This window comes from Scleropages formosus, chromosome 5, assembly GCF_900964775.1.
Source record: "Scleropages formosus chromosome 5, fSclFor1.1, whole genome shotgun sequence".
Taxonomy (NCBI): domain Eukaryota; kingdom Metazoa; phylum Chordata; class Actinopteri; order Osteoglossiformes; family Osteoglossidae; genus Scleropages; species Scleropages formosus.
This window is the reverse complement of record NC_041810.1, coordinates 9,496,468-9,521,207: the sequence shown is the minus strand read 5'-3', so window position 1 is coordinate 9,521,207 and position 24,740 is coordinate 9,496,468. Positions and strand designations below refer to the sequence as shown.

Genomic DNA, 24,740 nt, shown 5'->3' with positions numbered 1-24,740 from the left:
GTTGGTGATCCACTGACAGATGGAGGTGGGCACAGAGAGTTGGGTTAATTTGGACAGGAGGAGGTGTGGGATGATGGTGTTGAAGGCCGAACTGAAGTCCACGAACAGGATCCTCACATAAGTCCCTGGTTTGTCCAGATGTTGCAGGATGTAGTGCAGTCCCATGTTGACTGCATCATCCACAGACCTGTTTGCTCGATAAGCAAACTGCAGGGGGTCCAGCAAGGGTCCAGTGATGTCCTTCAGGTAGTCCAACACCAGTTTTTCAAGTGACTTCATGACCACAGACGTTAAGGCGACAGGTCTGTAGTCATTAAGTCCTGTGATTTTGGGTTTCTTTGGGATGGAGATGATGGTGGAGCGTTTGAAGCAGGAAGGAACTTCGCACATCTCCAGTGATCTGTTGAAGATCTTTGTGAAGATAGGGGCCAGCTGGTCAGCACAGGTTTTTAGGCAGGCTGGTGAGACACCGTCTGGGCCTGGTGCTTTCCTCGTCTTCTGTTTGCAGAAAACCCAACACACCTCCTCTTCTCAGATCAAAGGTGCAGAAGGTGGGGGTTACTGGAGGTGTTAATATTATACAACATATGCTAATATTCTGTTCCACATTGTATGTATGTGTGGTGAGAAACCATTTATATTGTAGCAATCCCCCCATGGAGCTACTAGAAACTAGCTCAGGAGTCAGAGTAAAAGATATATGTTCTTGATTAAACACATAGATACCATTTAGCAACAGTCTTAACAAAGACACCTCAACCAGTACAGAATACTGGAGAATCCCCCGGGTCACTCCCAGCCCCCCTACCGCGCCCAATGGTGAAGGGGTTACCCCTCGACCTCCCCAGAATTCCCCCCTCGAACACTGAGCATAAATAGAATGACAACCAATCAGCACAACACACACAGAACTATGTACGTACATGGACACCAATATCAACTATTTACATGATGCTGGTATAACTCCCCTCAACGCCGTTACAATATCAACACCTGTTTATGTAAATCATTTCAATTAAGTGGAATCTTGCTTAGAAAACTCATAACTCATTTTCGGGTTCCATCAAAGGTGATTTGGCCTTTGCCAGCTGACCCAAACATGTGGCAGCTCAACCCATCAGACCACTCCTCTCCCTGCCTTGCAGGAACGGTGGCCCTCTGTCACAGCTGCTTCTGAAAGCTTTTCTAAAGCAGGTGACTGGACACACAGCAGTACGTGTGTTGGTACCCCTCCAGGTTGTGCCTTGAATGTTCCCTTACACACGATGAATATGGCTGTTTGTAATGTTGCGTATCTAAAGGCAAATTCAAAAAAGATTTACCTTTTCACAAAGCGACAGTTCAGAGAAAGGCTTTCAGAAGCAGGCTTTTTTGCAGACATGTCCAAGTTTGTGGGCAGAAATGAGATAGAGTTACAGCAAGGATTTTTTTTTTCTTCTTTTTATCAAGCTGTTTTGACACAGTAGGTGGGATGTGGGGATGTGGGGGTTGGACTGGGTCTTGCTCTCCAGTGGGTCTGGAGTTCAAGTCCTGCTTGGGGTGTCTTGCAACAGACCGGCATCCTGTCCTAGGTGTGTCCCCACTCTCTCCAGCCTTTTGCCCTGTGTTGCCAGGTTAGGGTCCAGCTCCTCGTGACCCTGCATGGGGCAAGCAGTTTGGAAAATGTGTGTGTGTGTGTGTGTGTGCATGTTTTGACACGGCCAGCTTGCTGTTTTCTTCATTATGTCTTTTTTATTCATAATCTTCTTTCCATCTCATTTTTACAACTTTCAAGGCACAGCTTTGAACTTCATATGAGGCATGAAGCAATGTTACCTTCAACCATATTGACTAAATTTTCATGTATTTCTCTTAACTTTTCATCCCACTGTCCTTCCAATTCACTTTCTGTCGTGACTGAATTAAATTTAATTATAGTTTTTATAACTTTCAAGGTAGAACAATAAAATGTCATATTCTGCACGAGACCCTGGTACCTTATGACGTATTGACTCATTTTTCATCTTTCCTTTTTCTTTCTTTCACCACTGTCTCCTGCCATGTAAGTTACACAATGTTTCGAATAATTAAATCTGATCTCATTTTTACAAAAGCAGACCTATACTTTCAAAATGAAGTCCTTTTGCTGTATAACTCCTTTTGAAATTTTTGGGTACGGGCTTTATCCTTCATCAATGAACTATGGAAAACTTAGCTTCCCTTCTTTGTATTTTTGAGAGGTTTTCCTTGCGTGGGCCATTACAGAATTGCCAAATTTGTGTATTATTGAATGTAGGCCTAGTCTTTCATAATCTGAGTGAGTAAAGGCACACCCCCCCATTACATACAGAGTCTCATAGAGAGCAGTGTAGAAGCAGGGCTGTATATGAAGCTTTATACTGACCTTTTTTCCACTACTTAAATGAATTCCAGTCATTTTATTTTTTTTTTACAAACACTGTATGTTCTACGTGGCACGGAGGTCCAAAGAGAACCGAAATTTCGTTCTCCAGTATGTGTAACTCACCTACAGGTAGAATGACAATAAAGTTGAATTTGTCTTTGAATTTGACCTTCTATCCTCTCACATTCTCTGAAAAAATGTATTAATGTGTCTGCAGCAGCCTCATACTTAAGAATATTTGATGCCTCCTGCTCTTAATTACATTCGAGGTGATAAGTTTAAGTGTAAAGTTCATAATTATACTCTAAAATTATGGTAAAACCATAATAGTAGTCTCTCAAAAACAATATTTTATTTTGGTTTTTTAATTCATGTAAAGTGACATATTTAGTCGGGAACCAATTATTTTTTTCCATACGAAACAGTGGCAGTCCAACCACATAATGGGGTAATTTTAGATAATGAAAAAATTGTTTTATGAGGGACTGGTGTTATTTCATACAGTGCGGTGGCACTGGTACAGGGGCAATACTAGTGTCTCAAGCACCTGAATTGTACAAATGTTCAAAGATGGTCTCTGACTTGGAAGAGTTTGCATGTTACCCCCATACTGAATTTCCTCCCACAGTCCAAAAACATGTTTCAGGTTAACTGGTGACTAAATTGCCTGCTTTGTGTGTCCATTTTGTCTGCGACCGCTCTAAAGTTTACCTTTGCCCTGTGCTTCTAGGATCGGCTCCAGTCCACCTCAGTCCTGCTTTGGATGTGTTCATTGATAAAGGATTTAACACAGATTTATTTGGTATTGCTTCAGAGATTTTTAAAAAAAAAAATAAAATAAATGAGAAAAACAGACAAGAAATGTGTAACATAGCTTGTTATAAGTTGGGGGGGGGGGGGGGGGGGTACCTGAAGATCCAAGGCCAACAGGCTGCACACCTCTCTTGGGCATTCTAACACAATGCATTACTGTTTAGGAAGCAGTTCTGGAACATCCAATGGTCACCCTAACACACTTGTTGAGAGCAGGCAGTCTGGGGTGTTGGGCTCAAGTTCACCCATTTACACACAGTTATGGTCAGCAGGGTGAGGGAACTAGGGTTTATTAAGTTACACTGACAGATGAGGAATAGCTAAAATGGTGTCGTACCTCTTCCAGAAAAGGGGGTCTGAACTGAAGTTTACCACCAGCAATGCATTTAATAATTTTAGCCATTTATATTCTGTTATTAAAGTATGCGCTGTACCTACGTGTGAGTTCTGTAAAATTGGAAGAGACGAAACAAATCACTGCTTTGTAGGTGTACGTAAGTCTTAGTTGTGACATTTATCTAACTTTTCTCCAAACTTACAATGTTAAGATACTTATTAAAGATTTATAAAGCAGGGAAATGTTTAGTCTATCAATTCAGGGTGAGTACCTTGATCGAAGATACCGCAGCAGGAGGCGGGATTCAAACCTGCAACATCGAAGTTCAAAAGCATTAGTTCTTACCAGTTTACTTCCTACTGCTCTTCACTGGGAACCACTGCAGAGATCAAAGAATATAATAATAACTTGGAGTAAATTATATGCATATATTGGTAAGAATTTACATTTACTCATTTCACTGATACTTTCCTCCAGAGCAGCTTGCAATGTTAAGGTTACACTTATTTCCCATTTATACAGCAGTGTAATTTTACTGGATCAATTCAGGGTAAGTACCTTGCTCAAGAGTACTACAGCTGGAGGTGAGACTCAAACCTGCAACCTTTGGGTCTAAAGCCAGTTGTTTTAACCCCTATGCTTCCACCTACCCCCTGCTTTACATCCAGCACTTGGAAACAGCTTAATCCTCTCTCCTGTTCTTGCAGACAGTGATGTGAGGCTGGCGGATGGTGTCAGTCCCTGTGCTGGGAGAGTGGAGCTTCTTCATGAAGGACAGTGGGGAACTGTGTGTGGAGATAGATGGGATATGGATGATGCATCAGTGGTGTGTAAACAGATGTTCTGTGGAGATGCTGTAGCAGCACCGCAATATGATCACTTTGGACCAGGATCTGAGAACATCTGGATGGATGAGGTGTCCTGTGTAGGATCTGAGTCAACACTGAAAAACTGTCAACATAACGGATGGGGTAAACATGACTGTACTCATGCTCATGATGCTGGAGTTATCTGCTCAGGTAGGACATAAATCCCACAGGTAATATAACTGCTTAGTGAATTTGCAAAGAAAGGCTTTTCATATGCATTTATATATACATATAAATACAAATATATCACAAGTTGTCATGTCCTCGTCCATTCTGTGACCTTCAGTTCAACAATCCACTCAGTTTTATTCTTCTGAGACAGTTTGCAAACAATATATTCAAATGGTCTTTCATCGCAACCAGTTTTTCCATTCCTGATGACTTCTCATTTTCTGTACTGATTCTCTCACTTTCTATGTCTGTGGGATATAACTTAACTTTTAGTTTTTGCTCAAAGCACAGCGGCGCAGCAGAATGCTTTACTGGCACTTAGGTACAAGGTCTGGGGTTTGAATCCGGCCCCTGATCAGTGTTTCTTTCCATTACTTATTATGGCTTTCATCTAGGTATCCATTGATAGTATTCTCCTACTATTCGAACACACTGTGCTTCTGTAAGTGTGTTTCTCATTGTCAATGCTGTGTAATGTACTAGTGTTCTACCTAAGGTGTATTGTCCTTAAATTCCAACTGAAGGATTATTGGAAATATATGCAAAATCTAAACAGTTTTATCTAATTTACACTGTAGATTGTTACCCTATCTGTAACCTATATAATACGTTTACTTTTTTGCATTTGCATGTAACATTAGTCAAAGCTGAACATTCACTTTAAATTTCTTCTTTAACTATAGGCCACAGAGATGTGCAACTGGTACAGGGTACACACCTGTGTTCGGGGAGAGTGGAGATCCAGCATGGAATTACCTGGTACACAGTGTGTGATGCTGACTTTGACCTGCAGGATGCCGAAGTTGTGTGTCGGCAGCTGGGCTGCGGGATCCCTGCGAAGGTGCTGGGAGGGTCTGCCTTTGGGAAGGGGGGATACCAAATGTGGACAGAGGAGATTCAGTGTACAGGGAACGAGTCAAATGTTTACTCCTGTCCTAAATCATCCACAAAGAAGCAGAGCTGCTCACGTGATGACAGCGTGGGACTTGTGTGTTCTGGTAAGGGTTGAAGGATGTTGGACATTGTGTAGAATATCTACTTCGAATGAGAAAGTTTCAAGTTTAGCACCTTGAATGAACATATCTGCAATGAGTGCTTTTCCACATTTGTTCTATAATAAAGGCAAACGTGTTAGCAGTTTTGAGCCTTTAGAATTATCCAAATGGTTCATAAAACGTGATATGATTTACATCTTAAGTCGTATTTAAAACACACACATTTCACATTACATTTTATGCAATACATGGTTCACACAGTCAAGGTCATTGATGAAAAAAGTATGTGAACTCATATATTTAGCAACTACTGGAAGCTCCGTTATTGGCAGGCACCCGAAGCAAATGCTTTTTGTAGATACTTTTTGCAAGCATTTTGGTGCATTTTTTTGTACAAAACTGTCCCATTTCAGGCATATTTTTCACATCTTGTTTGAACAGATAACACCATAGTGTTTCAATGAGATTAAGGTCAGGACTCTGACTCAACCACTGTAAAAATACTCTACTGTTGATTTACTCCTGTTTTTTGGATCGTTTTTGTGTTGCATGACCCAGCTTATTTCAAGTTGTAGTTCACAGACCTGACATTCTCCAGCAGAATTTCCATATACAACTTGGACTTGATCTGTTAGTGGCTGCAAACCATTGAGACCCTGACAAACAAGGCAGCCCCACAGCATTATACTCACTCCACCATTCTTTACTGTTGGGATGAGGTTTTACGTTTGGTATGCAGCGTTTTGTTTTCTCTAAACATGGCACTATGTACATTTACCAAAAAGTTCAGCTTTTGTCTCATCTGTCCACAGAACATTGTTGGAGTAGTGCTGTGAAACATCTAAGTTGTTCTTAGCAAACTTGAGACACACACCAGTTTTTTGAAGAACACTGGCTTCCTCTGTGGTTAACCTCTCATGAACACAACTCATGTTCGTTATTTTTCTTACTGTAAACTCATGATCACAGATGTTACATGCAAGTGTAAGATGTGCCTGTGGATCCTTAGCTGTCACCCTTGGATTCTTTCAGATTATTCTGCATGCCTTTGCACTAATCTATGTAGAGCACTCAAGCCGAAGGAGAGCAACAAATGGAATCTGCTCAGCAGTGGAGGTCCAAGCCTTTAAGAATCCTTTTTTTAATGGTTTCCAATCTTATGAGCTTCAACTCTTCTTCTGAGGTCCTTTGAAATCTCTTTTGGCAGAGCCATATTCCACATATTCCACAAAGCTCTGTTGTGAAGAGCAACTAATCAGAATATGGTTTTCATATGAAACCAAGTCTAACTCATACCTGTATTTATTGGAATATATGACTCCAATCGCCTTTTTAAGATCTTTATCCTAGAGGTTCACATATTTTTTCCATCAGTGTCCTTGACTGTTTAAAACATTTGTTCCATACAAATATAGAAAATGTACAATGTGTGCGTTTATCAAATAAGATGGTCAGTCAGTTTCCTTCTTCTTTTCCTGGTGAGGGTCCCAGTAGTAGGAGGCAGAGCAAGTGGGCCCAAACCTACCTATCCCCAACCACATGCTCTAGCTCCTCCAGGGGGACACCCAGGTGTTCCAAGACCAGACATGAGATATAATCTGTTCAGCATGCCCTGGGACTGCCCTGGGGTCTCCTCCCAGTGGAACGTGCTCAGACCAGCTCCTGTGGGAGGCGCCCAGAAAATTAACCATTGTATTACTAAATTAGTAGTAAAATATGGACAGTGGGTAGCTTAGTTGTTATAGCAGTCATCTTTAAAGGAGCTGTCATCAGACAAGGGGCACAAGTTCAGTCTCCACCGCTGCTGCAGTACCCTTGAAGAAGGTATTTACCTAAAACTGATACAATAAAATCATTGAAACTCTGTACATGGGTCAATAATTGTAAGTTGCTCAGTATACAAATCTAATGTTGTAAGCTGCCTTGGGCAAAGGTGTCAACTAAATAATGGTTAACAAAGAAAAACTAAAAAATGATTGAAAATAGATTTTATGCTGATAATTTTGTTAAATTCTTAGTTACAGTGTTTTGTATTTCCCTGATATTCAGCTGCCTGTCTGCTCTTTCCGCAGGGTACACAAACGGCAGACTGGCGGACGGCCCGGACCGCTGCTCCGGGAGGGTGGAGTTACAGTACCTCACTGAGTGGGGCACAGTGTGTGATGCATCCTGGGATCTGAGAGCAGCCAATGTCCTCTGTCAGCAGCTGGGCTGTGGGAGCGCTGTGGCAGTGCCAGGACAGGCCTGGTTTGGAAAGGGCAGCGGCCCCATCTGGACTGATGTGTTTGAGTGTCAGGGAAAGGAGACACACCTGTCCCAGTGTGCTGTTTCTTCATGGAACCGAGTTGCATGCTCTCATGGACACGATGCGGGAGTCATCTGTAATGGTGAGGAGTGCTGTGCTCATAACTATGCTGTAGGAGAGGAATCACAGTCAAATGTCTGGATAGAAACGATCTTCAGTAAATCAGTTCCGTTGGCTCTAAAACTCATTTAAGAATAATATACTGTACACAAAATGAACTGCTGGTGCTGTAACATACCCATTATGAGATGCTGATGTTTCTACAGGATCATCTCTCTCCAGCCTCAATGGGACGGTCCGACTGTCTGGAGAAAGTGGCTGTGGGGGTCAGTTGGAGGTTCACTACCAGCAAACCTGGAGCAGAGTTCTCCTGGACTCCTGGAGCATCAGGGAGGCTTTTGTGGCCTGCAGACAGCTGGGCTGTGGTTCAGCAGTGAGGATCTACAGCTCCTCCCTGTCTGGGACAGGGGACACTGATGTGTGTCTCACAGGGTATCAGTGCTCTGGAACTGAGTTTCACTTGGTCAACTGCAGTGCTCCACACACACTCAACTGCAGTTCCAGCCCATATGTGTCCATAGTGTGTTCCAGTGAGTACTGATCCCTCATTATAAAGCACATTTGTGATGAGTATTGTACACACACACAAACACACACATTGACTGAAACCGCTTGTCCCATACGGGGTCGCAGCAAGTCAGAGCCTAACCCGGCAACACAGGACGTGGGGCTGGTGGGGGAGGGGTCACACTCAGGATGGGATGCTAGTCTGCTGCAAGGCACCCCAAGCGGACTTGAACCACAGGCCAAACCTGCTGCACATCGTGCCCCCCTATTACACTAGTAACTTAATGTTAATCCTATACAATAGAAAAACATGGTACCTCCATCCCTGTGTATCTCCTTTCAGAACAGACATACACAGAAAACACATTCATTACAAAACATATCGCAGAAGAATATTACTTGGATATGGGTGGATTAAACTAGTTATTTAATGTTATGCCTGTTTTACAAATACATGGTATCTTCTTTACATCCTTTGTACCTTCTCCCAGAACACAGATCCCTGAGGCTGGTGGGTGATGAGGGTGGCTGTGCAGGGAGGCTGGAGGTGTTCCACCAGGGCTCCTGGGGGACAGTGTGTGATGACTCCTGGGACCTGAATGATGCTCAGGTGGTGTGCAGGCAGCTCCAGTGTGGGACAGCTCTCAACTCCACCTCTTTTGGTGCAGGAAATGGATCCACCTGGCTAGATGAGGTGGGCTGTGTGGGAAATGAGTTGTCCCTGTGGGACTGTCCCTCTTCACAGTGGGGACAACATGACTGTGGACATGAGAAGGATGTAGGCATTGTGTGCTCAGGTATGGAATGTGGTCATTATTTTAAAAGTTAATTTTAAAAGGAAATGTGTAAAATGTGATTGGTGAAACATCAATATGTAAATAAGATGTTATTGCTTACCGTACTGCAGTGAGTAATAGTATGTCTGAGAGAGTGATTGTTGCTTACATTATAATATTTGTCAACCTCTTTCTTTTTTTGTTAGAATTCAAAGATCTGAGACTGGCTGAAGGTTGCTCTGGGCAGGTGGAGGTTTATTACAATGACACCTGGGGAAACGTGTGTTTCAATCAGATGGACGCAAACACTGTGAGTTTAATATGTCAGCAACTCAACTGTGGGAAGAGTGGAACTGTTTCAAGTGCAGGATCTCGACTGAAAGGAGCTCCAAACTGGCTGGATTCTGTCAAATGTCGCCCACATGACTCCACACTGTGGCAGTGTCCATCCTCTCCCTGGGGACACAACACATGTGGCGATAATGACATCGCCAGTATTACCTGTGAAAGTAAGTTCGCTGAAGTTATGTGTTGCACAAATTTGTAACTTTTATTTTTTTAAAATGTATTTTAATTACTAATGGGTTAAATAAGTATGTTCTCCTTGATCTGTTAGAATTCACATTTATTCATTTAGCAGACCCTTTTCTCCAAAGCGACGTACATCGCATCGAAAATACAATGTGTACATTACATTAGCAGAGAGAGACACATAGATGCAGATGTGTGATTCTTAAGTACAGTTCGTTTGTTTCAACCATATGAACCAAATTTAAACTTCAAATATTAAATTTTATGCAAGGACTTTCAAATCAACACTTTACTGTTAGCTTCAAGCCTGTTAGATTGTAATGTGGACACATTAGCTTCACTGTAAGAATGTACAAATTAATGTAGAAATTAAAGAGGAACTCTTTCTACATTTTCATATGTTACCACTTGATCCAAATGTGTGTTTGTGTATCCATAGATTTGATTTTTTAAATTTTAAATTATTACTTTGAAGATTGCTAACTTGTTTATCCATTGGCGGGCATAATGGTGCAGTGGGCTTGGCCGGGTCCTGCTCTTTAGTGGGTCTCGGGTTCGAGTCCCACTTGGGGTGCCTTGCGACGGACTGGCATCCCATCCTGGGTGTGTCCCCTCCATCTCCAGCCTTGCACCCTGTGTTGTCGGGTCAGGCTCCGGTTTGCAATGACTCTACTTGGGACAAGCGGTTTCAGCCTGTGTGTGTTTATCCATTAACTATTCATGGTTATAAGGTCTAATTTAAATTTCAACCTATACATCAAAAAAGCTGAAATTTAAATAATGCTGTAGATTTTTGATATCCACTGTAGATTAGAAAAGAATATGATGAAATGTGTTTGTATCAGGAGTAAATTTCAGTGGGACTCAGCTTTACACTCTACAGGCCGACATTGCTGATGTAAAAAGCAGCCAGTCAGCTTAATATATGTTGGATACTATTTGATGTCTTACCAGTTTGAGAACAAGGTGACAGACTCTTTATCAACATTGAAATTATTTAACTGAAGTGCCTCTGTGTCTCTTCTTCCAGGCAGTGACGTGAGGCTGGTGAACGGGAACAGTCGCTGTGCTGGGAGAGTGGAGATTCTTCATCAAGGACAGTGGGGAACTGTGTGTGATGATGACTGGGATATGACTGATGCTGCAGTGGTGTGTAGACAGCTGGGCTGTGGAGATGCTGTAGACGCACCTCTCAATGCTCACTTTGGTCCAGGAACTGGGAACATTTGGAAAGATGACACTTTCTGTGGAGGCACCGAACCAACACTGAAGGACTGTGCGTCACGTAGATGGGGAGAACATAACTGTGGTCATAATGAGGATGCTGGGGCCATCTGCTCAGGTGCACAACTCAGTTTATCATCCTATCTAAGAGGTCTATAAATAGCCCTCGTTGGGTGTTTTCGCTGAGGGCATAAAAAAGAATGTTCTCAACTTGGTTCTGTACTCCTATCCTTGTGTCTGCATTTACCCATAGTTTGTAACAGCATGTAAAACCAACCAACCAAACAAACATGCACTGAGCTGATAAAGAGACTTCAGGGCACATTGTTTCATCCAATCACTTCAGTCCACAAAATAATAAATGATCTACATTTTACACTGACTTCGTGTTTTGACCAGAAGAGGTGAGCAGGCAGGTGTCACACTTTTTTTTACATTGTTTCACTACAATCCCTTGCCTTCAGGCATTTTTTTGTTCCAGTCGAGTTAATTTTTCCAAAATATTTTTTTTCAACATTGCCAACAGCATACAGTATTTTGTGAATTTGCGTTACTGGGGTATTAGTTGCGTCACCACCCCTGGCAGCAGTTTTGTAGATGACTTGCAGGGGACCTTACAGCAAACAAACCAATAGGATTCAACACACCTGTTTTCAACCAAACCATCAGACAATCTTTAAGACAGTGAAGAACATCTATGGACTTGGCGAAATCTCGACCAGTGCTCGTGATCTTCTCTCCTTGCCTCTTTAAGTTCACTCTGTCCAGTGTTCCTTACCTGTTTGTTCATGCCTTTAATTTACCTATTCCTTGTGTGCTTCTTGTCCCTCCTCATTGTCCAGCTCCCTGTCTTCATTGTCCTTCAAATCCCAAAGTCAGCATGTCTTCAAGTCTCTGTGTTGAATCTCCATCAAGTTTCACTTCTACCCAGCGTCACTGCTTCACTATTGACTTTTGCACCTGTACACAAACTGCATTCCAGTTCACATCACCACTGTCTCTACAAACAATGACAAGTATTTTCTCTGTAAAGTGTAAAACTGAACAAAATACTCTATAATAATGATAGCTCATTACTTCTTAACACTCAGGTCATCAAGATGTGCGACTGGTACAGGGTACACACCTGTGTTCAGGGAGAGTGGAGATTCAGCATGGAATTACCTGGGGTTCAGTGTGTGACGCTGACTTTGACCTGCAGGATGCCGAAGTTGTGTGTCGGCAGCTGGGCTGCGGGATCCCTGCGAAGGTGCTGGGAGGGTCTGCCTTTGGGAAGGGGGGATACCAAATGTGGACAGAGGAGATTCAGTGTACAGGGAACGAGTCAAATGTTTACTCCTGTCCGAAATCATCCACAAAGAAACAGAACTGCTCACATGATGACAGCGTGGGACTCGTGTGTTCTGGTAAGATTCGAGTTGCAAGGTATACCATCTACTTTGTTGGACACATAACTATTAAAACAGTAAATAGAACCGCTTGTCCTGGGTGTGTCCCCTCCCCCTCCGGCCTTACGCTCTGTGTTACCGGGTTAGGCTCCGGTTCCCCGCGACCCCGTATGGGACAAGCGGTTCTGAAAATGTGTGTGTGTGTGTGTGTGTGTGTGTGTGTATGTGTATTAAAACAGTATACAGAACCGCCCATCCTGGGTGTGTCCCCTCCCCCTCCAGCCTTGCGCCCTGTGTTGCTGGGTTAGGTTCCAGTTCACCGCGGCCCCACCTGGGACAAGTGGTTTCAGATAATGTGTGATTTATAATTGCTGGCTGCCTTAGTCAAAGGTGTCCACTAAATGATTAATGGAAAAGCTGAAAATAATGATGCGTTGTCTTCACACGCTTTATACAGTCTTCATTGTTAACAATTTCAACAGATAACATTCCAATACATTTTATTACTGATCACCATTACTAAGGACCACAAGATCTGTACTGTAAACACACACACGCACACATTTTCAGAACTGCTTGTCCCATACGGGGGTCACGGAGCCTACTTGGTAACACAGGGCGTAAGGCCAGAGGGGGAGGGGACACACCCAGGATGGGACGCCAGTCCATTGCAAGGCACCCCAAGCGGGACTCAAACCCGAGACCCACCGGAGAGTAGGACTGTGGTCCAACCCACTGCGCCACCCCACCGTGCCACCCCACTGTGGATACAAACTGAATTAATTCAGTCCCACACTACTATTCTGTTTGTGTGGTCTTTACTGCAAAATATCAGCTGACCATGTAAATAAAAGTCGGTTTCACTCTGCAAGACACAAATTTTAAAAACTTTTTTTTTGAAAGAAGATGATTCAAGAAAATCCAAATATAAATAAACTCAACGATTTTTTTTGAAAGTTTTAAATTTTCAGCCCCCAACAAAACCTGTATGCTGCCATTTTTTTTAAAATCCTCATTTACAGTGGTCTTTATTTCCATAATATTTTACTGTGTCCTTCTTCTTCATACAGGGCATACAAACGGCAGACTGGTGGACGGCCCAGACTCCTGCTCCGGGAGGGTGGAGTTACAGTACCTCACTGAGTGGGGCACAGTGTGTGATGCATCCTGGGATCTGAGAGCAGCCAATGTCCTCTGTCAGCAGCTGGGCTGTGGGAGCGCTGTGGCAGTACCAGGACAGGCCTGGTTTGGAGAGGGCAAGGGTTCCGTCTGGACTGATGTGTTTGAGTGTCAGGGGAAGGAGACACACCTGTCCCAGTGTGCTGTTTCTTCATGGAACCGAGTTGCATGCTCTCATGGACACGATGCAGGAATCATCTGTAATGGTGAGTAGCACTGTTCTCAACACTGTACTGTAGGAGGGGGGTCACAGTCATGTCTGTGTAGAAACAATCTTTTGTACATCAGCTCTGTTTACTATAAAACTCTCTGCAAAAAATATACTAAGCACAGAATGAACTGCTGGTGCTGTAAGATACCCTGTAAGAGATGCTGATGTTTCTACAGGATCATCTCTCTCCAACCTCGATGGGACGGTCCGACTGTCTGGAGAGAGTGGCTGTGAGGGTCAGTTGGAGGTTCACTACCAGCACACATGGAGCAGAGTTCTCCTGGACTCCTGGAGCTTCAAGGAGGCTTCTGTGGTCTGCAGACAGCTGGGCTGTGGTTCTGCACTGAGGATCTACAGCTCCTCCCTGTCTGGGACAGGGGACACTGATGTGTGTCTCACAGGGTATCAGTGCTCTGGGACTGAGTTTCACCTGGTCAACTGTAGTGCTCCACACACATTCAACTGCAGTTCCAGCCCATATGTGTCCATAGCATGTTCCAGTGAGTACACACAACTTCTAAATTGAATTCATAATGAATATTGTTTGGATAAGGGGGTGCGGTGGCGCAGTGGGTTGGGCCACAGTCCTGCTTTCCGGTGGGTCTGGGGTTTGAGTCCTGCTTGGGGTGCCTTGCGACGGACTGGCGTCCCGTTCTGGGTGTGTCCCCTCCCCCTCCGGCCTTACGCCCTGAGTTGCCGGGTTAGGCTCCGGTTACCCGTGACCCCGTATGGGACAAGTGGTTCTGAAAATGTATGTATGTATATGTATTCTTTGGATATGGATGGATTACACTAGTTATTTAATGTTATGTGTGTTTTACAAATACAAGGTGTCTTCTTTTTGATAACTTCTCCCAGAATACAGGTCCCTGAGGCTGGTGGGTGATGAGGGTGGCTGTGCAGGGAGGCTGGAGGTGTTTCACCAGGGCTCCTGGGGGACAGTGTGTGGTGACTCCTGGGACCTGAATGATGCTCAGGTGGTGTGCAGGCAGCTCCAGTGTGGGATGGCTCTCCGCTCTACCTCTTTTGGTCCAGGAAATGGATCTATATGGCTGGATGAGGTTGGCTGTGTGGGGAACGAATCATCTCTGTGGGACTGTCCCTCTTCACAGTGCGGGAACCATGACTGCGTTCACAAGGAGGATGTAGGAGTTGTGTGTTCAGGTCAGTTCTTTTCACAACATAAGACCTGGTAAACAGAGAAGATATTCTGGGAGGGAGTGTTCATAATACCTTGCACTAAGATATAACGAAGAAAAATATAATGTAGCAATGGTTCGTGGTCCTACTCTAGTTCTTACAAAAATTTTAATTTTCAAATATGAATTAAATAATGTTAGCAATTTGTTTATCCAGATGGATAATTCAGTTCTTTCAGTTTTTGGTGATGTGACATTGTCAAGACTGAGAGTTGACAAGCAGGATGGTGGACCCAAACGCAGGATCTTTTCTGCGATCAGGAGGGACAAGGCAAATATCATAGTCAGGGACAGGCAAAGGGTCAGGTCGTTTGGGGAACGTTATTTGGGGTCGAGAATCCGGAAACGTAATCGAAAGGGGCAAAGTAGCGGGTCTTTACCGTGGGAATTGTGGAGCCAGTCAGGGGAGCAGGTAGGGGTGTGACAAAGAACAGAAGCAAGTTCGGAGGACAAGTGAGTGCAAAGGGAAGAGTTGTTTCGATTAAGATTTCCCAGTGGGAAGGCAATGGTTTGGTGCCTTATACTTAATTGTTCTGACTGGCACCAGGTGTCCTCATTTGGTGTGTGGTGGTTCTTACAGATGTCTTGTGCTCTTGCTAATATCAAGTTCTTGTCCATTTCTTGCAGAGTACAAAGATCTGAGACTGGCTGAAGGTTGCTCTGGGCAGGTGGAGGTTTACTACAATGGCACCTGGGGAAACGTGTGTTTCAATCAGATGGACACAAACACTGTGAGTTTAATATGTCAGCAACTCAACTGTGGGAAGAGTGGAACTGTTTCTAGTACAAGATCTCGACTGAAAGGAGCTCCAAACTGGCTGGATATTGTCAAATGTCGCCCACATGACTCCACACTGTGGCAGTGTCCATCCTCTCCCTGGGGACAGAATAAATGTGATGATGGTGAAGTGGCCCTCATTACCTGTGAACGTAAGATAATTTTGTTACTTTGTTTTCCAGAGCTTGGTTCTGTAGTTTTGCTAATTCCATAAATTCAAGTATGTATCACTGCAGTGACCTAACCCTTAAAGAGGAGACACCTGGCATGGTACATTGACATTAAATCACTTTATATAAATATAAAGACATGGCCTTGTGAACAGAAGCTTACATTTTCATGTCTCAGTTCCCATTACTGCTATAATACCATTGAGGAATTACCTTGAATTGCTCTGGTAAAAACTACCCACCTGAATGAATGGGTAAATAATTGTAAGAAAGTTAGTTTGTTAACAATTGCTTTGGACAATTGTTAACTGTAAATTGCTTCGGATAAAGGTGTGAGCTGAAAAAATATTCATCAGTGGACAATTCTGAGAAATCTTACTCAGAGCATGAAAATTAATTATTAAAATTATACATATGAAGGATCTTGCAATAAATCCATTAGGGGTGTATGCTGCTTGCTTTGCGCACTAGTTTTATGGGATAGGTTTCAGACCACTGTGACTCTGCCGTAGAAAGAAATGCTGTTGAAAGTGTGTGAGTAAATATACATGACAAAGGTATTTTGACTGGAGAACTTTCCAGTATTTATAGAGTCACCCACATAACTCGGTGGGAATTAAATTTCTCCATCTGTCTTCTCTCTCCAGAAAAAAATGTGGCTTTGAAGGGAACGGCAACTCAGTCATCCCAATATGACTCTTATGGTGCTGCTGGCAATGCTATTGATGGAAACAGAAATACAAAGTACACAGATGGGTCCTGCACTCACACCAAGCAGGACTCCAAACCATGGTGGAGACTGGACCTGCAGGATGTTTTCACTGTGACCTCAGTGACCATCACCAACAGAGGGGACTGCTGCTCAGAGAGAATCGATGGAGCAGAGATTCGTGTTGGAAACTCCCTGGATGACAATGGCAACCAGAATCCCCTGTACACAGTCTTGTTATCCTTATTGGCATGGATTTTAAAACATTTTTTACCATCAGATGTATTTAATTTAACATGTGTAGAACTTTAAATGTATTTCACATTTCAGATGTGCAGTGGTTCCCTCCATCGCAGCAGGACAGTCCAGTTCGTTCCAGTGTAATTGGACAATGGGACGCTATGTCAACGTGGTCCTCCCAAAACCCGGCATTCTGACTCTGTGTGAAGTTGAAGTTAATGTACATGATGATAGCAGTGGTTGGTATAAACCGGAAAGGTGTTTCTGTCTTATTAGTTATTAAAATCTCAGTATCACAGTTAGAGATGTCTTGACACTAGTCATTCAACAACATTTACATAAAAAGGTGTTGGTAGAGAGCTACAAAACTGATCATAACTCAGGAGATTATGACTGCTGATGACTTAATTAATGATCTGCAAAGACTGTGTGGAAGTCCAATGTTCATATCTGAAAGAACTGTGGTTTTGTGGTTCTGACAAGGCTTCCCATTTGCTCTAGTTTGAGAATATACTTATTAACATTACATACATATTACATGTATATATGTTAGATTAAAATGAACAACGAGAAACTATGTTCCAGAGTACATTCAGTTCAGACTTGTCCACTATGTCATTCCTTGTCAGAGTATCTTGCTGCTCTGTGGTCAGTCACAGTCTTTATTTACCCTCTAGGCTACCTGCCCCTGAGACTGCAGGGGGGCAACAGGATGTGCTCAGGGAGGGTGGAGCTGTGGTATGAGGGCTCCTGGGGGACCATCTGTGACGACTTATGGGACATAAATGATGCCCAGGTGGTCTGCAGACAGCTGGGCTGTGGGGCAGCACTGAAGGCTCATGGGAATGCTGCCTTTGGGAGAGGAAACGGTCCAATTTGGCTGAATGAGGTAAAGTGCTGGGGCAGTGAGCTCCACCTGTGGGACTGTCCTCACTCTCTTCAGGACCACAGGACCTCCTGCTCTCACAAAGAGGATGCTGGTGTTACCTGTGAAGGTGAGAATTGCTGTGGAGCTTCATTTCTCTCAGTATGGATTTCTGTCGTATCAGCAGTTTAACAAAAAGATATAATGAGGGAGATTTCAAACAAAAGTATAATTACAAGTTGTTGTGTCTGGGGTTTCATTGTTAATGATTAAATTGGAAGTGGACGCAATGGGTTGGACCGGGTCCTGCTCTCCAGTGGGTCTGAGGCCCAAGTCTCGCTTGGGCTGCCTTGTGCCGGACTGGCGTCCCATCCTGGGTGTGTCCCCTCCCCCCTCCAGCCTTACGCCCTGTGTTGCCGGGTTAGGCTCTAGCTCCCCGCGACCCTGTATGGGACAAGCTGTTCAAATGATGTGTGTGATGATGTGTATATATATATATATATATATATATATATATGCATTTATATTGTATTTATAGTGTAATGAAGACCACATGGTGCTTCTCATCTCTGGTCTGTACAGCATGGTGGCCCAGTCGGTAGGACTGGTGTCTCATTACACTAATTTTGTGAGAATTGAAGTGGATTTGATCCCAGCTGTCTCCCTGGAGTTGGCATGTTCTCTCAGTGATCGTAAGGGTTTCCTCTGGATACGCTGGTTTCCTCCCACCATGAGGAAGTAGGGAGTTTTGTGTAACGTATTAAAGCAGATTAGATAAAAACATCAGTTAAATCCCACATTTTACGTTGCTTTCATTTCAGTTAATTTTTATAGACTGAAAAGCATCTGCTAAAACAATCAATGTACATGTCTTGTGCTGCTCAGCTTTTGGGAGGCAAAAAAAATCCAAATTTGTTTAATCAAAATGTTCATTTTAAACTGATTTTGTTTCAATTTTTCAGGCATATCTTCTGAATTTACATCTACTACAGGTGGAGTAAAATTTTTGTGTAACCATTTTCAGTGTACATTTGGGTGACTTAATCATACCTACTACATGTATAATTATATGTACCCACCAAATAATTTTTTTCAGAAATTCCAGGAACATCCACAACTAAAACCTCAGCAAGACCAGGTATTTTCACTTACTTTTTGTGCATGTTGACAGTGGGCAGATGAATTACATACTTTCTGTGCTCTGGATCAGGAATATATTATGCAGCTCTCTCTATGTTACTCCTTCAGATGTTACCAAAGCACCACGCCAAACACCCCTGTCCATCCCTCTTGTGGTGTTCCTGGTGCTGGGGGCTCTGCTCTTCCTACTGCTGGTGCTTCTGGCTGGACAGTTGTACCAGAACAGGGTTCTGAAGAGAGGTACAGAAGGACACTGCTGATTACATGATCTTTCATACACAAGCAGCATAGTACACTTGGACAGATCTGGCCTTTTAAGGGCTTTTGGTAGAATGAAATTTTACTCTGTCTGTGTTTCCACCCCTACAGCCCTGTATCAGGGGGGTCTCACCCCTCTGCATGAGGCCATTTATGAAGAGATAGACTACAACTTGACCAGGGGAGAGACGTACAGAAACCCCAGAAAAGGTGACAACATCTTATTGTCCTCTTCATATTTGGAAAGAAGGTAGCTAACAGAAATTATACATTATTCACAACTTTTGGCAAAATGTTGTATTTTAACAATGACTCATTCATTATTCAGGTAGGAAGTTACCATGGAATATTACTAAATGTAGTTTTGGCCCATGCAGATACTCTTTTAAAGGGCAAAGCATACAGTGGCTGTAAGGGCTTAGGAATGTTTTATTTAGGAATTTTCAAAGATTAAAGTCTTGGGGGTTTGTCATAATTAATAATCTTTTACTGAGAGTGAAGAGAATATGAAAAAAGTTGAAAAGTGCCTAGAAGGTAAACACTGCAAACCCTCTTGTGATAAGCTATAGGAGGCTGGGAAGAAAAAATACTTTTATTTTCAGTGATTTTAATTTAGTTTTAACTGTAACATAATACAAAGTTAATAAAACATAACAAAATCATAATGCAACCAACCTCACAACCTAATTTTTATTTCTGAAAGACCCTGAAGGCCACTGGAATATCGGGAGGATGGAGAGACATAGAACATTTTCATTTTTTATTCCTTTATCTGAGGTATTTAAAGAACCTCACCTGTGAACAAATGGTGGGACATCTATATTATATAACTCCAATTGATTCTGATTTAATGGTAAAAGTGACTTTAACCAGTTTTTACCTGCAGAGCTTTAGATAAAAGACACAGCAAAGGACAACGATGTTGGAGCAGTTTTGCTGTTTAGAACTGAGACAATCGAGAAAACTATGAGTAGTGCCACATGAACAACATTGTACAAAGTGGTTCTACAGTCAACTTCCTCTTTTATACGGAATCCTGATTGCAGAGCACATGTCAGGAGTGCAGTAGGAGTCCTCAAGGAAGGGGAACCTCAGGCGTTCTTCACCAGGATTTATAACAGAGACCTTGGAGTTACAAACAAATTGAGTTACAAGCAGACTAACAGACTGAATAGTGCTTGTAAGTTGAGGATCCAGTGTACTTGGGAATCTTTCACAGTTTAGAAATTCAGCTTTTGTCAGTTCACCATTATAAACTTGAACATCTAATGTATATAAAGGGATACTGGTGAAAAGATACCCATACCATAAGGTCATGGTAATGCATTTACCATCTCCTGGTAAAGTTTTATGCAGCTACTAACGTGATGAACGTCGATGCATATGGTGAAGGAAAGAAACTAATGTGCTTAAGAGCCACACATCTGCAGCTATGTCTCTTTCTGCTAATGCAATGCACAAATTGTATTTTCTATAAGATGTGCATCGCTTTGGAGAAAAGCGTCTGCTAAATGAATGAATGGAAATGTATATTTACAAAAAAACTGCAGAAATTTGCAGAAAACCACAATTTTCCAACGGTTACATGTGCATATTTCAAATGTCTCTAAATGAGATGATACCTTCTGTAGATAAAAATTATTAGTCTGGCAGGTATGAAAAACCGTTTGGCTTCCATCTGTAACCATGTGATGGGAGCTGAAAAACCACACGAGGAGCTCGCAGCTGCAGTGCTGTAAACGGTCCAGATGAGAGACAGCAGCCAATAGGGAGGAAGAGGATGTTCATGATAAGAGTGTCAGTTAGCGTTCCTGGGTGTGGGCGGTAGCTGCTCGAACCTCACACATCCTGTCTTCTCTCAGTGTGTAAGGCATCAGCAGAGAGAACTTCATGTATCTTCTGTCTGAGGACAGGACTGAGTGTGTGTCTCCTTCACAGGAAGTGTCCTGTCTGAGGATGTGCCCTCTGGGTATGAAGATGTGGAGGACAGTGAGGGAGACCCTCTCTCAGGTAGGGGGCTTGTTGTGTGTGTGTGTGTGTGTGTGTGTGTGTGTGTGTGTGTGTGTTTGTGTGCTCTAGTTAAACTGAAACTATTACTGACAGTCTGACTGATACCATCTGAGCATAATTCCTTTTAATTATGTTCTGTGTTCACATGCTGCTTTCATGTATTGTCTTTTTGTGTTTTATTTCAGAATATTGTAATTATAATTAAAAAAAACATACATTTTTCATTCTTTATTCCTCTCAGGGACAGATGAGAAGAAAGAATACTATGACGATGCTTTTCCTCTGGAGAGGAGTGCTGGTGGGTTTCCGTTGGGGGCTGCAGGTTATTCCAGGGTATCACCAATATCAGTGAATAATCTGCAAACATAATCAGTCATTATAATAAAAGATGCTGCTCTTTATTAACAAAGTATGAATTCAGTCTAGAGTGACTTTTTTGAGAACAGCAGTTAAGAAAGAATGAACGGAAGTGACACTAAAACTGCAATTAGAAACAAGCAGTTTTTCTCTTTCGAGGTTAAAATCTTATTAATTTATGTATTAAAAAGGATTAAATGTATGAATATTTTTATCATTTTGTCGCAGTGGAGATTTGTTCATAACAGATTGAATTGATCCTTCATGTCCTCTTCAGAATGTATGATTTATTAATTACATCAACAAGCTTCCCAAATGAGAAACCAGTTCAGTTAATGTTTATTAATATTTATATTATTTGATAATCATATCATGATAGTTATACGAGTTTTAACAGAACTGAACTTCTTTTAATATAAAAGTATCTCACCACATTCGAAATGTGTTACGTTTAATATCCTTAAAGAACCAAGTGGCTTCTCTGTTCCACGTTCAGGACTGATGGGGACAGAAGACACAGCGGAGGACTATGATGATGCTGTGGGTGTAGAACAGAGTCGACATTTTTCACCAGGTGAGTTTCTCTTTACACACAAGAGATGCGAGTTTCTCTCACCCCCATCTTCCAATCAGAAAAACCGGGCTTTTAGGAGTATTTTTTTTTTTTTACTTCTTCACAAGCACATTTGAAAAGAAAGCAAATAATTTTACTTTTCTACATTTCTATCACCCTCTTTTAAGTTTTTCATTTACTGTTTTAACTTCTTAAAACCATTTGTCTTTTATAGCACAAACCCAGTACTGTAGGATTTTCTCCTAACTGTCAGCTCTCCTCTGTGGATTTCAGTTTAGTTTATTCTTGACCAGCCAGTTTATTCCCTACTTTGGTCCCACCTTCACTGACAACCCAGTTCACTCAAGTTCAGAAGTGGTGGTAGAAGCAACTAAAAAAAATCTTATTTAAAAAGTTAAAAATGGGGTGACATGTTGGTGCAGCGGGTATCACTGCCATCTCACATCGCTGGGTGTTCAGGCGTAGATTCTCATCTGACTCAGTCTGTGTGGAGTTTCAATGTTCTCCTCATGTCTGAGTAGGTTTCCTCTGGGTTCTCCAGGTTCCTCCCACAGTCCAAAGACATGCTGTTCAGGTGGACTATTGACTGCTAAAAAGTGACCCATAGTGTGTGTGAGTGACTGAGAGAAAGTGTGTTTCACTGCTGTGTGGATGAGTGACTCATTGGAAGTAGTGTATCTAGCAGTGTAAGTGACCTTGGTGAATAAGGTGTTCGTTGGAAGTCTCTTTCGGAGAAAAGCGTCTGCTGAATGAATAAATGTAAATGTTTCTCTTCTAATGGGAACATTTTATGAGCTTGTTTAAAATTCTTCTTGAATGATTTGGGTCGCTTTTATTTTAATAATTTAACTTAAGCATCTGGACTGTGGGAACAGAAATGGCTCTTTATTTTTTACTAGCATTATTTTTGGTACTATGGGGGTGCGGTGGCGCAGTGGGTTGGACCACAGTCCTGCTCTCCGGTGGGTCTGGGGTTCGAGTCCCGCTTGGGGTGCCTTGCGACGGACTGGCGTCCCGTCCTGGGTGTGTCCCCTCCCCCTCCGGCCTTACGCCCTGTGTTGCCGGGTAGGCTCCGGTTCCCCCGTGACCCCGTATGGGACAAGCGGCTCTGAAAATGTGTGTGTGTGTGTGTATTTTTGGTACTTAAAATGTTTGTATCTGGTACTTTTTACTTTAAATTTTTCAACAAGTACTTTTTACTTCAGTAATTATTTTTAAAAAATTTCAAATCACAGTATATTTACTTGAGCACTAGGCTACCTCTGATGCGTACAGGGATGTGTGTCACTGTGTCACCTACTGTGTCCCTGTAGGAGAGAAAGCGTTAACCACTCTGCCCCCTGGTGAGGGACCCCCTGATCCTGACCACACTGACTATGATGATGTGGGAGATGGAGGATCGTCTGCAGTTCTGGAATCTCTCTGTGACTGACAGCCCAGTCTCAGTCTGAAGGTCCTTCTGCCCAAAGCTTCAAACCAACAGGCTCATTAAGATCTGATGCTTCTAAAGTAGCTGGTAACAGTAACTTAAGATGCTTAATTTTTATTTTTCATCAACAATTAAATTTTCAGAAACTATTGTAATAAAACATATGCAAATTTAAATTTCTTTTTACTCTCTTGTGCTTTTTTTGTGAGTGTGAAAGTATACAGGTGGTCCCTGATTTACAATGGTTTGACTTACAGTTTTTTCGACTTTACGATGGTAAGCTGGCGACAGACATTCAGTAGAAACCTGTGATGTTTGGGAGGTTAGGTGTATTAAATCCATTTTCGACTTATGATGGTTTCGCAGAACGTAACCCTATCGTAAATCGGGGGACTACCTGTATATTGAAACTAAAGCCATAGTGGACCAGTTCTGAGTCTGTTTATTCTTTTAGTGCCTCATACACATTTGAAGGTATTGTCTAAGAATGCAATGATTGTGATTTAAAATTAGACATGCTAAAAGATTTTCATGGCAAAAATTTTGTAGCATATGTGTAATTAATATAATCAAGTTTATACTATATACACACACACATTATCTGAAACCGCTTGTCTCATATGGGGTCGCGGGGAACCGGAGCCTAACCTGGCAACACAGGACGAAAGGCACACCAGGAGGGGACCCACCCAGGACGGGCTGCCAGTCCATCACAATGCACCCCAAGCAGTACTTGAACCCCAGATCCACCAGAGAGCAGGACCCAGTCCAACCTACTGCCCTACTGCACCACCACACCCCCCTTTGTACCCTATATCTTTGATGAAATTTATCCAGTGCTCATGCAACTGTGATTTTTGTGCAGATTTAATAAGATGTAAAAGACTGTTAAATTTACTGAGTGTTGAGACATTTAAACAATTAACAGCATAGGCCACAAATGTGATTTCTCTACATTCATGTAGAAATTCCCAATACACTGCTACTGTGTGTTATGAACACTGATATTATCTTTTTTTTTTGAGGCTGCAAATGTTGCCCATCTTATGTATGTATTTTACTCACATTTTGCACACTTTTTTCTAAAATTTCTGAGCAATAACGACCTGCGTTTCTGCTTTGTGCTGTTAGGTGGTAAAAAAATGTACACAGTGGAACACAATGGAGGTTAAAGTGGCCTTTACTCTGTCGGATCCTGCAGTTTTACCATGTTTATTACTTCTGTCTGGTGTTCTCGATATCAGTGCCAAAAAATGGCTGCA

General features: G+C 42.4%; 1 protein-coding gene and 1 long non-coding RNA gene across 2 annotated transcripts in view; both read left to right on the top strand.

Annotated features, from left to right (window-relative positions):
• LOC114910500 (deleted in malignant brain tumors 1 protein-like) overlaps window positions 1-24,740 on the top strand; it is a gene marked incomplete at its 3' end in the record, with an annotated part of 49,014 nt that overhangs the window by 6,742 nt on the left and 17,532 nt on the right. Inside the window, exons 2-19 of the mRNA XM_029251879.1 lie at window positions 4,241-4,552; window positions 5,257-5,571; window positions 7,641-7,955; window positions 8,140-8,467; window positions 8,939-9,237; window positions 9,423-9,725; window positions 10,778-11,089; window positions 12,173-12,341; window positions 13,430-13,479; window positions 13,926-14,151; window positions 14,615-14,913; window positions 15,576-15,878; window positions 16,544-16,829; window positions 16,936-17,084; window positions 17,523-17,840; window positions 18,673-18,702; window positions 18,807-18,848; window positions 18,959-19,090. Of these exons, the coding sequence (XP_029107712.1) occupies window positions 4,241-4,552; window positions 5,257-5,571; window positions 7,641-7,955; window positions 8,140-8,467; window positions 8,939-9,237; window positions 9,423-9,725; window positions 10,778-11,089; window positions 12,173-12,341; window positions 13,430-13,479; window positions 13,926-14,151; window positions 14,615-14,913; window positions 15,576-15,878; window positions 16,544-16,829; window positions 16,936-17,084; window positions 17,523-17,840; window positions 18,673-18,702; window positions 18,807-18,848; window positions 18,959-19,090 (4,188 nt within the window). The remainder of the gene's footprint in view (window positions 1-4,240; window positions 4,553-5,256; window positions 5,572-7,640; window positions 7,956-8,139; window positions 8,468-8,938; window positions 9,238-9,422; window positions 9,726-10,777; window positions 11,090-12,172; window positions 12,342-13,429; window positions 13,480-13,925; window positions 14,152-14,614; window positions 14,914-15,575; window positions 15,879-16,543; window positions 16,830-16,935; window positions 17,085-17,522; window positions 17,841-18,672; window positions 18,703-18,806; window positions 18,849-18,958; window positions 19,091-24,740) is intronic.
• LOC114910478 (uncharacterized) lies at window positions 19,276-23,633 on the top strand. Its single transcript, XR_003797666.1, has 5 exons — window positions 19,276-19,318; window positions 21,047-21,118; window positions 21,360-21,416; window positions 21,972-22,049; window positions 23,363-23,633. It is a non-coding gene; the product is annotated as an uncharacterized LOC114910478 (long non-coding RNA).